Source organism: Oncorhynchus tshawytscha, unplaced genomic scaffold, assembly GCF_018296145.1.
Source record: "Oncorhynchus tshawytscha isolate Ot180627B unplaced genomic scaffold, Otsh_v2.0 Un_contig_976_pilon_pilon, whole genome shotgun sequence".
In the NCBI taxonomy this organism is placed as follows: domain Eukaryota; kingdom Metazoa; phylum Chordata; class Actinopteri; order Salmoniformes; family Salmonidae; genus Oncorhynchus; species Oncorhynchus tshawytscha.
The window spans coordinates 75001-88766 of NW_024609437.1; the positions used below are offsets into that span (position 1 = coordinate 75001).

Genomic DNA, 13766 nt, shown 5'->3' on the forward strand with positions numbered 1-13766 from the left:
TAAAGACAGCTCCAACCATCCCCTGGTGCTATGTGTTCCACCCTAAAGACAGCTCCAACCATCCCCTGGTGCTATGTGTTCCACCCTAAAGACAGCTCCAACCATCCCCTGGTGCTATGTGTTCCACCCTAAAGACAGCTCCAACCATCCCCTGGTGCTATGTGTTCCACCCTAAAGACAGCTCCAACCATCCCCTGGTGCTATGTGTTCCACCCTAAAGACAGCTCCAACCATCCCCTGGTGCTAAAGTGTTCCATCCCCTGGTGCTAAAGACAGCTCCAACCATCCCCTGGTGCTATGTGTTCCACCCTAAAGACAGCTCCAACCATCCCCTGGTGCTATGTGTTCCACCCTAAAGACAGCTCCAACCATCCCCTGGTGCTATGTGTTCCACCCTAAAGACAGCTCCAACCATCCCCTGGTGCTATGTGTTCCACCCTAAAGACAGCTCCAACCATCCCCTGGTGCTATGTGTTCCACCCTAAAGACAGCTCCAACCATCCCCTGGTGCTATGTGTTCCACCCTAAAGACAAAGACAGCTCCAACCATCCCCTGGTGCTATGTGTTTCCACCCTAAAGACAGCTCCAACCATCCCCTGGTGCTATGTGTTCCACCCTAAAGACAGCTCCAACCATCCCCTGGTGCTATGTGTTCTACCCTAAAGACAGCTCCAACCATCCCCTGGTGCTATGTGTTCTACCCTAAAGACAGCTCCAACCATCCCCTGGTGCTATGTGTTCCACCCTAAAGACAGCTCCAACCATCCCCTGGTGCTATGTGTTCTACCCTAAAGACAGCTTGTGTTCCTGGTTTCAGGTGTTCTACCCTAAAGACAGCTTCAACCATCCCCTGGTGCTGGACCTCATTTTCAAACAGGTGGGACAGTTGTTTTTTAATAGCATATTGAATTGGCATAATATACATATTGCTGTATCACTGTTATCATATTCCTGTATTCCTGTTATCATATTCCTGTATCACTGTTATCATATTCCTGAATCACTGTTATTATATTCCTGTATCACTGTTATTATATTCCTGTTATCATATTCCTGTAACACTGTTATCATATTCCTGTATCACTGTTATCATATTCCTGTTATCATATTCCTGTATTCCTGTTATCATATTCCTGTATCACTGCTATCATATTCCTGTATCACTGTTCTCATATTCCTGTAACACTGTTATCATATTCCTGTACTGTACCTCTAACACTAACTCTTCTCTCCTCCTCTCATCCTCCCTCTTCCTCTCTCTCATCTCTCCTCTCTCCTCTCCTCCTTCCCTCCTCTCTCATCTCCTCTTCTCCTCTCTTCTCCTCTCTTCTCTTCTCCTCTCTCCTCCTCTCTCTTCCACTCCTCCTCTCTCCTCTCCTCTTCTCCTCTCCAGATAGTGAATGACACTCTGTCTCAGGCATGTGTTAGAATCTCCAATCAGGAGAGAATGAAGATGAAGTCTCTGTTTGGTGAGTCAACTACATTACTCACAATGCTCTGGTTTGAAAGGGATACATTTGTTTGTTCACTGAAAATTAATTTTTCGTACTGTTGAAATCCTGTGTGGCTCAGTTGGCAGAGCACGGCACTTGCAACACCAGGGTTGTGGGTTCAATCCCACGTGGGACCAGTATGAAAATGCACTCAGTACTGTAAGATGAATTACTAACATGTAATAACTGACTTGTGTCTAACAGAGAAACATGGTGTAGAGCGGAACACGGACACAGTGGACGAGGCGGTGAAGAAGGAGGTTGTCACAGTAGCCAAGGAATCCTGGGATATTTATTTCTCATGCCTATTTCCTGCCTCTGTGAGTCACATGACTTCCTGTTGCATCACATGACTTCCTGTTGCACCACATGACGTCTGGTTGCATCACATGACTTCCTGTTGCTTGACCTGTGTGTGTTTGACGTCTCATCTATGTGTGTAATGTCAGTATAGTTTAATCCACCACCATTTATCTTAACTCTATGTGTGTGTGTGTGTGTGTGTGTGTGTGTGTGTGTGTGTGTGTGTGTGTGTGTGTGTGTGTGTGTGTGTGTGTGTGTGTGTGTGTGTGTGTGTGTGCGTGTGTGTGTGTGTGTGCGTGTGCGTGTGCGTGTGCGTGTGCGTGTGCGTGTGCGTGTGCGTGTGCGCGTGCGCGTGCGCGTGCGCGTGCGCGTGCGTGTGTCTCTCTCTCTCTGTGTGTGTGTGTGTGTGTGTAGGGTAGTGCAGGTACAGGGGTACAGGTGTTGTCCGTGTCTCACACCGGGATCCGGCTCCTGAAGACAGTGAAGAGCAGCACTGAAGAGTCGGACTACTTCAGAGTCCTACGACATTACACGTAGGTTCCTCTACTACTACTACTACTTTACACTACGTACCTCTAACCCTACTACTACCTTACACTACGTACTTCTAACCCTACTACTACCTTACACTACGTACCTCTAACCCTACTACTACCTTACACTACGTACCTCCTTACACTTCCGGCGCCGACAGAGATGGCCGCCTCGCTTCGCGTTCCTAGGAAACTATGCAGTTTTTTGTTTTTTTACGTGTTATTTCTTACACTAGTACCCCAGGTCATCTTAGGTTTCTTTACATACAGCCGACAAGAACTACTGAATATAAGATCAGCGTCAACTCACCATCAGTACGACCAAGAATATGTTTTTCGCGACGCGGATCCTGTGTTCTGCCTTACAACCAGTGTAACCGAGTGGATCACATGCAGCGACCAAAAAAAAAAAAAACGACTCAGAAAAAGAGGGAAACGAAGCGGTCTTCTGGTCAGACTCCGGAGACGGGCACATCGTGCACCACTCCCTAGCATTCTTCTTGCCAATGTCCAGTCTCTTGACAACAAGGTTGATGAAATCCGAGCAAGGGTAGCATTCCAGAGGGACATCAGAGACTGTAACGTTCTCTGCTTCACGGAAACATGGCTAACTGGAGAGACGCAATCCGAAGCGGTGCAGCCAACGGGTTTCTCCACGCATCGCGCCGACAGAAACAAACATCTTTCTGGTAAGAAGAGGGGCGGGGGCGTATGTCTTATGGCCAACGTGACATGGTGTGATGAAAGAAACATACAGGAACTCAAATCCTTCTGTTCACCTGATTTAGAATTCCTCACAATCAAATGTAGACCGCATTATCTACCAAGAGGATTCTCTTCGATTATAATCACAGCCGTATATATCCCCCAAGCAGACACATCGATGGCTCTGAACGAACTTTATTTAACTCTCTGCAAACTGGAAACGATTTATCCGGAGGCTGCATTCATTGTAGCTGGGGATTTTAACAAGGCTAATCTGAAAACAAGACTCCCTAAATTTTATCAGCATATCGATTGCGCAACCAGGGGTGGAAAGACCCTGGATCATTGTTACTCTAACTTCCGCGACGCATATAAGGCCCTGCCCCGCCCCCTTTCGGAAAAGCTGACCACGACTCCATTTTGTTGATCCCTGCCTACAGACAGAAACTAAAACAAGAAGCTCCCACGCTGAGGTCTGTCCAACGCTGGTCCGACCAAGCTGACTCCACACTCCAAGACTGCTTCCATCACGTGGACTGGGAGATGTTTCGTATTGCGTCAGACAACAACATTGACGAATACGCTGATACGGTGTGCGAGTTCATTAGAACGTGCGTTGAAGATGTCGTTCCCATAGCAACGATTAAAACATTCCCTAACCAGAAACCGTGGATTGATGGCAGCATTCGTGTGAAACTGAAGGCACGAACCACTGCTTTTAATCAGGGCAAGGTGTCTGGTAACATGGCTGAATACAAACAGTGCAGCTATTCCTCCGCAAGGCTATCAAACAAGCTAAGCGCCAGTACAGAGACAAAGTAGAATCTCAATTCAACGGCTCAGACACAAGAGGTATGTGGCAGGGTCTACAGTCAATCACGGACTACAGGAAGAAACCCAGCCCAGTCACGGACCAGGATGTCTTGCTCCCAGGCAGACTAAATAACTTTTTGCCCGCTTTGAGGACAATACAGTGCCACTGACACGGCCTGCAACGGAAACATGCGGTCTCTCCTTCACTGCAGCCGAAGTGAGTAAGACATTTAAACGTGTTAACCCTCGCAAGGCTGCAGGCCCAGACGGCATCCCCAGCCGCGCCCTCAGAGCATGCGCAGACCAGCTGGCCGGTGTGTTTACGGACATATTCAATCAATCCCTATACCAGTCTGCTGTTCCCACATGCTTCAAGAGGGCCACCATTGTTCCTGTTCCCAAGAAAGCTAAGGTAACTGAGCTAAACGACTACCGCCCGTAGCACTCACATCCGTCATCATGAAGTGCTTTGAGAGACTAGTCAAGGACCATATCACCTCCACCCTACCTGACACCCTTGACCCACTCCAATTTGCTTACCGCCCAAATAGGTCCACAGACGATGCAATCTCAACCACACTGCACACTGCCCTAACCCATCTGGACAAGAGGAATACCTATGTGAGAATGCTGTTCATCGACTACAGCTCGGCATTCAACACCATAGTACCCTCCAAGCTCGTCATCAAGCTCGAGACCCTGGGTCTCGACCCCGCCCTGTGCAACTGGGTACTGGACTTCCTGACGGGCCGCCCCCAGGTGGTGAGGGTAGGCAACAACATCTCCTCCCCGCTGATCCTCAACACTGGGGCCCCACAAGGGTGCGTTCTGAGCCCTCTCCTGTACTCCCTGTTCACCCACGACTGCGTGGCCATGCACGCCTCCAACTCAATCATCAAGTTTGCGGACGACACAACAGTGGTAGGCTTGATTACCAACAACGACGAGACGGCCTACAGGGAGGAGGTGAGGGCCCTCGGAGTGTGGTGTCAGGAAAATAACCTCACACTCAACGTCAACAAAACTAAGGAGATGATTGTGGACTTCAGGAAACAGCAGAGGGAACACCCCCATCCACATCGATGGAACAGTAGTGGAGAGGGTAGCAAGTTTTAAGTTCCTCGGCATACACATCACAGACAAACTGAATTGGTCCACTCACACAGACAGCATCGTGAGGAAGGCGCAGCAGCGCCTCTTCAACCTCAGGAGGCTGAAGAAATTCGGCTTGTCACCAAAAGCACTCACAAACTTCTACAGATGCACAATCGAGAGCATCCTGGCGGGCTGTATCACCGCCTGGTATGGCAACTGCACCGCCCTCAACCGTAAGGCTCTCCAGAGGGTAGTGAGGTCTGCACAACGCATCACCGGGGGCAAACTACCTGCCCTCCAGGACACCTACACCACCCGATGTTACAGGAAGGCCATAAAGATCATCAAGGACATCAACCACCCGAGCCACTGCCTGTTCACCCCGCTGCCATCCAGAAGGCGAGGTCAGTACAGGTGCATCAAAGCTGGGACCGAGAGACTGAAAAACAGCTTCTATCTCAAGGCCATCAGACTGTTAAACAGCCACCACTAACATTGAGTGGCTACTGCCAACACACTGTCAATGACACTGACTCTACTCCAGCCACTTTAATCATGGGAATCGATGGGAAATGATGTAAATATATCACTAGCCACTTTAAACAATGCTACCTTATATAATGTTACTTACCCTACATTGTTCATCTCATATGCATACGTTGATACTGTACTCTATATCATCGACTGCATCCTTATGTAATACATGTATCACTAGCCACTTTAACTATGCCACTTGGTTTACATACTTATCTCATATGTATATACTGTACTCGATATCATCTACTGTATCTTGCCTATGCTGCTCTGTACCATCACTCATTCATATATCCTTATGTACATATTCTTTATCCCCTTACACTGTGTATGACAGTAGTTTTTTTTTGGAATTGTTAGTTAGATTACTTGCTCGTTATTACTGCATTGTCGGAACTAGAAGCACAAGCATTTCGCTACACTCGCATTAACATCTGCTAACCATGTGTATGTGACAAATAAAATTTGATTTTGATTTGATTTGATTTGATTTGATTTCTAACCCTACTACTACCTTACACTACGTACCTCTAACCCTACTACGTACCTCTAACCCTAACACTAACCCTACTACTACCTTACACTACGTACCTCTAACCCTACTACTACATTACACTACGTACCTCTAACCCTACTACTACCTTACACTACGTACCTCTAACCCTACTACTACCTTACACTACGTACCTCTAACACTACTACTACCTTACACTATGTACCTCTAACCCTACTACTACCTTACACTACGTACCTCTAACCCTACTACTACCTTACACTACGTACCTCTAACCCTACTACTACCTTACACTACGTACCTCTAACACTACTACTACCTTACACTATGTACCTCTAACCCTACTACTACCTTACACTACGTACCTCTAACCCTACTACTACCTTACACTACGTACCTCTAACCCTACTACTACCTTACACTACGTACCTCTAACCCTACTACTACCTTACACTACGTACCTCTAACCCTAACACTAACCCTACTACTACCTTAAACTACGTACCTCTAACCCTAACACTAACCCTACTACTGCCTTACACTACGTACCTCTAACACTACTACTACTACCTTACACTATGTACCTCTAACCCTACTACTACCTTACACTACGTACCTCTAACCCTAACACTAACCCTACTACTACCTTAAACTACGTACCTCTAACCCTAACACTAACCCTACTACTGCCTTACACTACGTACCTCTAACACTACTACTACTACCTTACACTACGTACCTCTAACCCTACTACTACCTTACACTACGTACCTCTAACCCTACTGCTACCTTACACTACGTACCTCTAACCCTAACACTAACCCTACTACTACCTTAAACTACGTACCTCTAACCCTAACACTAACCCTACTACTGCCTTACACTACGTACCTCTAACACTACTACTACCTTACACTACGTTATTTTTCGTTGTCCTACGTTGTCCTTAGTTATTCTGTCTTTATGTGTCTCCATAGTTACGGTGTCTCTCTTTCTCCGTAGCTACGCGGACATCCTTTTTCTGACCGTACCTTCAGGGAACATGCTGGAGTTTAATCTAACCAATGAGAAGCTGATTCTGTTCTCAGCCAAGGCTCCACAGGTCAAACACATCGTGGACTGCTTCATCACTGAGATCAAGAAGGTGAGAAACACAATACTAAATACTGACACACTACTAGAAACACAATACTAAATACTGACACACTACTAGAAACACAATACTAAATACTAACACACTACTAGAAACACAATACTAAATACTAACACACTACTAGAAACACAATACTAAATACTGACACACTACTAGAAACACAATACTAAATACTAACACACTACTAGAAACACAATACTAAATACTAACACACTACTAGAAACACAATACTAAATACTGACACACTACTAGAAACACAATACTAAATACTGACACACTACTAGAAACACAATACTAAATACTAACACACTACTAGAAACACAATACTAAATACTGACACACTACTAGAAACACAATACTAAATACTAACACACTACTAGAAACACAATACTAAATACTGACACACTACTAACACACTACTAGAAACACAATACTAAATACTAACACACTACTTTATTACTGACCTCAAGAAGGGAGAAACACAATACTAAATACTAACACAGTACTAGAAACACAATACTAAATACTAACACTACTAGAAACACAATACTAAATACTAACACACTACTAGAAACACAATACTAAATACTAACACACTACTTTATTACTGACGTCAAGAAGGGAGAAATACAATACTAAATACTAACACACTACTAGAAACACAATACTAAATACTAACACACTAATACTTTATTACTGACGTCAAGAAGGTAGAAACACAATACTAACACTACATGTGGCCATCTATCCAGGGTTCCTGTGTTTTACCATGTCTGAATATAAACTTACATTTTGTATCATCCTCCTACAGCTTTAGTTCTGTGGGAAATGCAAAAAAAACATTACATTTGGTAATTTTTGCAAAACTGTGTCTTTTGTTAGTAGCCAAGTTATGGATAAACACTCGTTACCGAGCAACGATGAACAGCCATAAACATGTAGTTTATCAAAGGACATGGGATGTGGCTCTACCATTTAATATCTCTGATAAGTGGATTTGTTGTTTTGTTATCGGAAATATAAATTACCCCCCCTCTCCCCCCTCCTCTCCCCTCCTCCCCCTCTCCCTCCTCCTATTCCGCCCTCCCCCTCTCCCCTCCTCCCCCTCATCCTCCCCTCCTCCCCCTCTCCCTCCTCCTATTCCGCCCTCCCCCTCTCCCTCCTCCTCTCCCCTCCTCCCCCTCTCCCTCCTCCTATTCCGCCCTCCCCCCTCCCCTCCTCCTCTTCCAGGACTCTGACTATGTGGTAGCAGAGCGTAACTTTGTGACAGACGAGCGTCCTCTGCTCGCATTCCATAAAGGTGATATCATCAGGCTGCAGGTCACGGAAGGACTGGAAAAGGGTGAGCCCTGCCCCCTCCCCATACACACTGATGACATCACAGCCCTACACACATACGTCCTCTAACTATAACTCTGTGTGTGTGTGTGTGTGTGTGTGTGTGTGTGTGTGTGTGTGTGTGTGTGTGTGTGTGTGTGTGTGTGTGTGTGTGTGTGTGTTACAGGATATAGCTACGGCTCTGTTGTGAGGAAGAAGGTGATGTTTCTGGAGGAGATGAAGAGAGACACGCCAGACTTTGGTGAGAAGACATCTCTCTCTCCTCTTCCTCCACCTCATCTCTCTCCTCTTCCTCCACCTCATCTTGCTCTTCTCTTCTCTTCCTCCACCTCATCTCTCTCTCCTCTTCCTCCACCTCATCTCTCTCTCCTCTTCCTCCACCTCATCTCTTTCTCCTCATCCTTCACCTCATCTCTCTCCTCTTCCTCCACCTCATCTCTTTCTCCTCATCCTTCACCTCATCTCTCTCCTCTTCCTTCACCTCATCTCATCTCTCTCCCCTCTTCCTTCACCTCATCTCTCTCCTCTTCCTCCACCTCATCTCTCTCCTCTTCCTTCACCCCATCTCTCTCTCCTCTTCATTCACCTCATCTCTCTCCTCTTTCTTCACCTCATCTCTCTCCTCTTTCTTCACCTCATCTCTCTCCTCTTCCTTCACCTCATCTCTCTCTCCTCTTCCTTCACCTCATCTCTCTCCCCTCTTCCTCCACCTCATCTCTCGTCTTCCTCCACCTCATCTCTCTCCCCTCTTCCTCCACCTCATCTCTCTCCTCTTCCTCCACCTCATCTCTCTCCTCTTCCTCCACCTCATCTCTATCCTCTTCCTCCACCTCATCTCTCTCCCCTCTTCCTCCACCTCATCTCTCTCCCCTCTTCCTCCACCTCATCTCTCTCCTCTTCCTCCACCTCATCTCTCTCCTCTTCCTCCACCTCATCTCTCTCCTCTTCCTCCACCTCATCTCTCTCCCCTCTTCCTCCACCTCATCTCTCACCTCATCTCTCCATCCGTCTCTCCTGTGTGTGTTTCCCCTGTCTGTTGTTCTACCAGGTTGGAAGTTTGGAGGGGTGTTTGGTCGTGCAGGGGCGTTCCCGACAGATTGTGTCCGTCCCGTCGCTGCCCCTGACTTCCTGTCCCTCCCGGTCGACCGCAGGGCGGAGCTTAAAGGAGGAGCAGGGCGGGTTGCCGTGACATCAGCTATGGCTGTGGCCGTGGCGTCCAGCGCGGCCGCTCACGAGATAGACCCCACCCTGGAGGTGCACACTGATACACACACTGTAGTACACGAGATAGACCCCACCCTGGAGGTACACAATGATACACACACTGTAGTACACGAGATAGACCCCACCCTGGAGGTACACACTGATACACACACTGTAGTACAGGAGATAGACCCCACCCTGGAGGTACACACTGATACACACACTGTAGTACAGGAGATAGACCCCACCCTGGAGGTACACACTGATACACACACTGTAGTACAGGAGATAGACCCCACCCTGGAGGTACACACTGATACACACACTGTAGTACAGGAGATAGACCCCACCCTGGAGGTACACACTGATACACACACTGTAGTACACCCGATAGACCCCACCCTGGAGGTACACACTGATACACACACTGTAGTACTGTACCACTATACTACTGTACTACTATACTACAATACCACTGTACTGCCATACCACTGTACTAGTATACTGCTGTACTACTATACTACTGTACTACTGTACTACTATACTACTGTACTACTGTACTACCATACTACTGCACTACTACTGTACTACTATACTACTATACTATTGTACTACTATACTACAATACTGTACTTTACTGTCCTGCCATACTACTGTACTGGTAAACTATTGTACTACTGTACTAGTATACTACTGTACTACTGTACTAATATACTACTGAACTACTATACTACTGTACTACTGTACTACTATACTACTATACTACTGCACTAGTATACTACTGTACTACTATGCTACTATACTATTGTACTACTATACTACAATACCACTGTACTGCCATACTACTGTACTGGTAAACTACTGTACTACTGTACTAGTATACTACTGTACTGGTGTACTAGTATACCACTGTACTACTGTACTACTATACTACTATACTACTACACTACTATGCTACTATACTACTGTACTACTGTACTGGTGTACTAGTATATTACTATACTACTGTACTAGTATACTACTGTACTGGTGTACTAGTATACTACTGTACTACTGTACTACTATACTACTATACTACTGCACTACTATGCTACTATACTACTGTACTAATGTACTGGTGTACTACTATACTACTGTACTACTGTACTACTATACTACTGCACTACTATGCTACTATACTACTGTACTAGTATACTACTGTACTGGTATACCAGTATACTACTGTACTACTTTACTACTATACTACTATACTACTGCACTACCATGCTACTATACTACTGTACTACTGTACTGGTGTACTAGTATACTACTGTACTACTATACTACTATACTACTATACTACTGCACTACTATGCTACTATACTACTGTACTAGTATACTACTGTACTGTGTACTAGTATACTACTAAACTACTGTACTACTATACTACTATACTACTGCACTACTGTACATGCTACTATACTACTGTACTACTGTACTACTGTATACATGTTGCTGGTTTGTACTAGTATACTACTGTACTACTACTACTACTATACTACTATACTACTGTACTACATGTTGCTAGGGTTTGATGAGGTGCTAGAGGTCGATAGCGTTACTACTGTACTACTGTATACTGTGGTTTAGGGGTTTGATGACTAGAGGTCGATACTTCTAAACTACTGTACTACTGTATATGTTGCTGTGGTTTAGGAGGGGTTTGATGAGGTACTAGCGTTCTGTACTACTACTACTGCTACATGTTGCTGTGGTTTAGGAGGGGTTTGATAGGTCTAGAGTCGATGAGAGCGTTCTGTACTACTGTACTGTATACATGTTGCTGTACTGCTGTACTACTGTATACATGTTGCTGTGGTTTAGGAGGGGTTTGATACTGTACCACTGTACTATACATGTTGCTGTTGTTTAGGAGGGGTTTGATGAGGTCGTAGAGGTCGATGAGAGCGTTCTGTACTACTGTACTACTGTATACATGTTGCTGTTGTTTAGGAGGGGTTTGATGAGGTCGTAGAGGTCGATGAGAGCGTTCTGTACTACTGTACTACTGTATACATGTTGCTGTGGTTTAGGAGGGGTTTGATGAGGTCGTAGAGGTCGATGAGAGCGTTCTGTACTACTGTACTACTGTATACATGTTGCTGTGGTTTAGGAGGGGTTTGATGAGGTCGTAGAGGTCGATGAGAGCTGTACTCTGTACTACTGTACTACTGTATACATGTTGCATGTTGCTGTGGTTTAGGAGGGGTTTGATGAGGTCGTGAGAGGTTCTGATGAGTATACATGTTGCGTTCTGTACTACTGTACTACTGTATACATGTTGCTGTGGTTTAGGAGGGGTTTGATGAGGTCGTAGAGGTCGATGAGAGCGTTCTGTACTACTGTACTACTGTATACATGTTGCTGTGGTTTAGGAGGGGTTTGATGAGGTCGTAGAGGTCGATGAGAGCGTTCTGTACTACTGTACTACTGTATACATGTTGCTGTGGTTTAGGAGGGGTTTGATGAGGTCGTAGAGGTCGATGAGAGCGTTCTGTACTACTGTACTACTGTATACATGTTGCTGTGGTTTAGGAGGGGTTTGATGAGGTCGTAGAGGTCGATGAGAGCGTTCTGTACTACTGTACTACTGTATACATGTTGCTGTGGTTTAGGAGGGGTTTTGATGAGGTCGTACTGAGGTCGATGAGAGCGTTCTGTACTACTGTACTACTGTATACATGTTGCTGTGGTTTAGGAGGGGTTTGATGAGGTCGTAGAGGTCGATGAGAGCGTTCTGTACTACTGTACTACTGTATACATGTTGCTGTGGTTTAGGAGGGGTTTGATGAGGTCGTAGAGGTCGATGAGAGCGTTCTGTACTACTGTACTACTGTATACATGTTGCTGTGGTTTAGGAGGGGTTTGATGAGGTCGTAGAGGTCGATGAGAGCGTTCTGTACTACTGTACTACTGTATACATGTTGCTGTGGTTTAGGAGGGGTTTGATGAGGAGGTCGATGAGAGGTCGACTGTATACATGTTGCTGTGGTTTAGGAGGGGTTTGATTCTGTACTACTGTTCTGTACTACTACTGTATACATGTTGCTGTGGTTTAGGAGGGGTTTGATGAGGTCGTAGAGGTCGATGAGAGCGTTCTGTACTACTGTACTACTGTATACATGTTGCTGTAGGAGGGGTTTAGGAGCGTTCTGGGGTTTGATGAGGTGAGAGCGTTCTGTACTACTGTACTACTGTATACATGTTGCTGTGGTTTAGGAGGGGTTTGATGAGTCGATGAGAGCGTTCTGTACTACTGTACTACTGTATACATGTTCTGTGGTTTAGGAGGGGTTTGATGAGGTCGTAGTTCGATGAGAGCGTTCTGTACTACTGTACTACATGTTGCTGTGGTTTAGGAGGGGTTTGATGAGGTCGTAGAGGTCGATGAGAGCGTTCTGTACTACTGTACTACTGTATACATGTTGCTGTGGTTTAGGAGGGGTTTGATGAGGTCGTAGAGGTCGATGAGAGCGTTCTGTACTACTGTACTACTGTATACATGTTGCTGTGGTTTAGGAGGGGTTTGATGAGGTCGTAGAGGTCGATGAGAGCGTTCTGTACTACTGTACTACTGTATACATGTTGCTGTGGTTTAGGAGGGGTTTGATGAGGTCGTAGAGGTCGATGAGAGCGTTCTGTACTACTGTACTACTGTATACATGTTGCTGTGGTTTAGGAGGGGTTTGATGAGGTCGTAGAGGTCGATGAGAGCGTTCTGTACTACTGTACTACTGTATACATGTTGCTGTGGTTTAGGAGGGGTTTGATGAGGTCGTAGAGGTCGATGATGAGGAGGTCGATGAGAGCGTTCTGTACTACTGTACTACTGTATACATGTTGCTGTGGTTTAGGAGGGGTTTGATGAGGTCGTAGAGGTCGATGAGAGCGTTCTGTACTACTGTACTACTGTATACATGTTGCTGTGGTTTAGGAGGGGTTTGATGAGGTCGTAGAGGTCGATGAGAGCGTTCTGTACTACTGTACTACTGTATACATGTTGCTGTGGTTTAGGAGGGGTTTGATGAGGTCGTAGAGGTCG

At 45.7% G+C, this 13766-nt stretch overlaps 1 protein-coding gene across 3 annotated transcripts in view; it reads left to right on the forward strand.

The window, feature by feature from the left end:
• Nucleotides 1-13766, forward strand: part of LOC121844784 (unconventional myosin-XV-like) — a 46051-nt gene that overhangs the window by 4407 nt on the left and 27878 nt on the right. For all 3 annotated transcript variants that reach the window (XR_006082177.1, XM_042315305.1, XM_042315304.1), the window contains exons 3-10: nucleotides 819-878; nucleotides 1395-1470; nucleotides 1699-1814; nucleotides 2212-2330; nucleotides 6994-7135; nucleotides 8375-8486; nucleotides 8649-8723; nucleotides 9531-9736. Coding sequence is in view for 2 of the 3 variants with exons in the window: in XM_042315305.1 (XP_042171239.1) it covers nucleotides 819-878; nucleotides 1395-1470; nucleotides 1699-1814; nucleotides 2212-2330; nucleotides 6994-7135; nucleotides 8375-8486; nucleotides 8649-8723; nucleotides 9531-9736 (906 nt within the window). In the remaining variant the exon portion in view is untranslated. The remainder of the gene's footprint in view (nucleotides 1-818; nucleotides 879-1394; nucleotides 1471-1698; nucleotides 1815-2211; nucleotides 2331-6993; nucleotides 7136-8374; nucleotides 8487-8648; nucleotides 8724-9530; nucleotides 9737-13766) is intronic.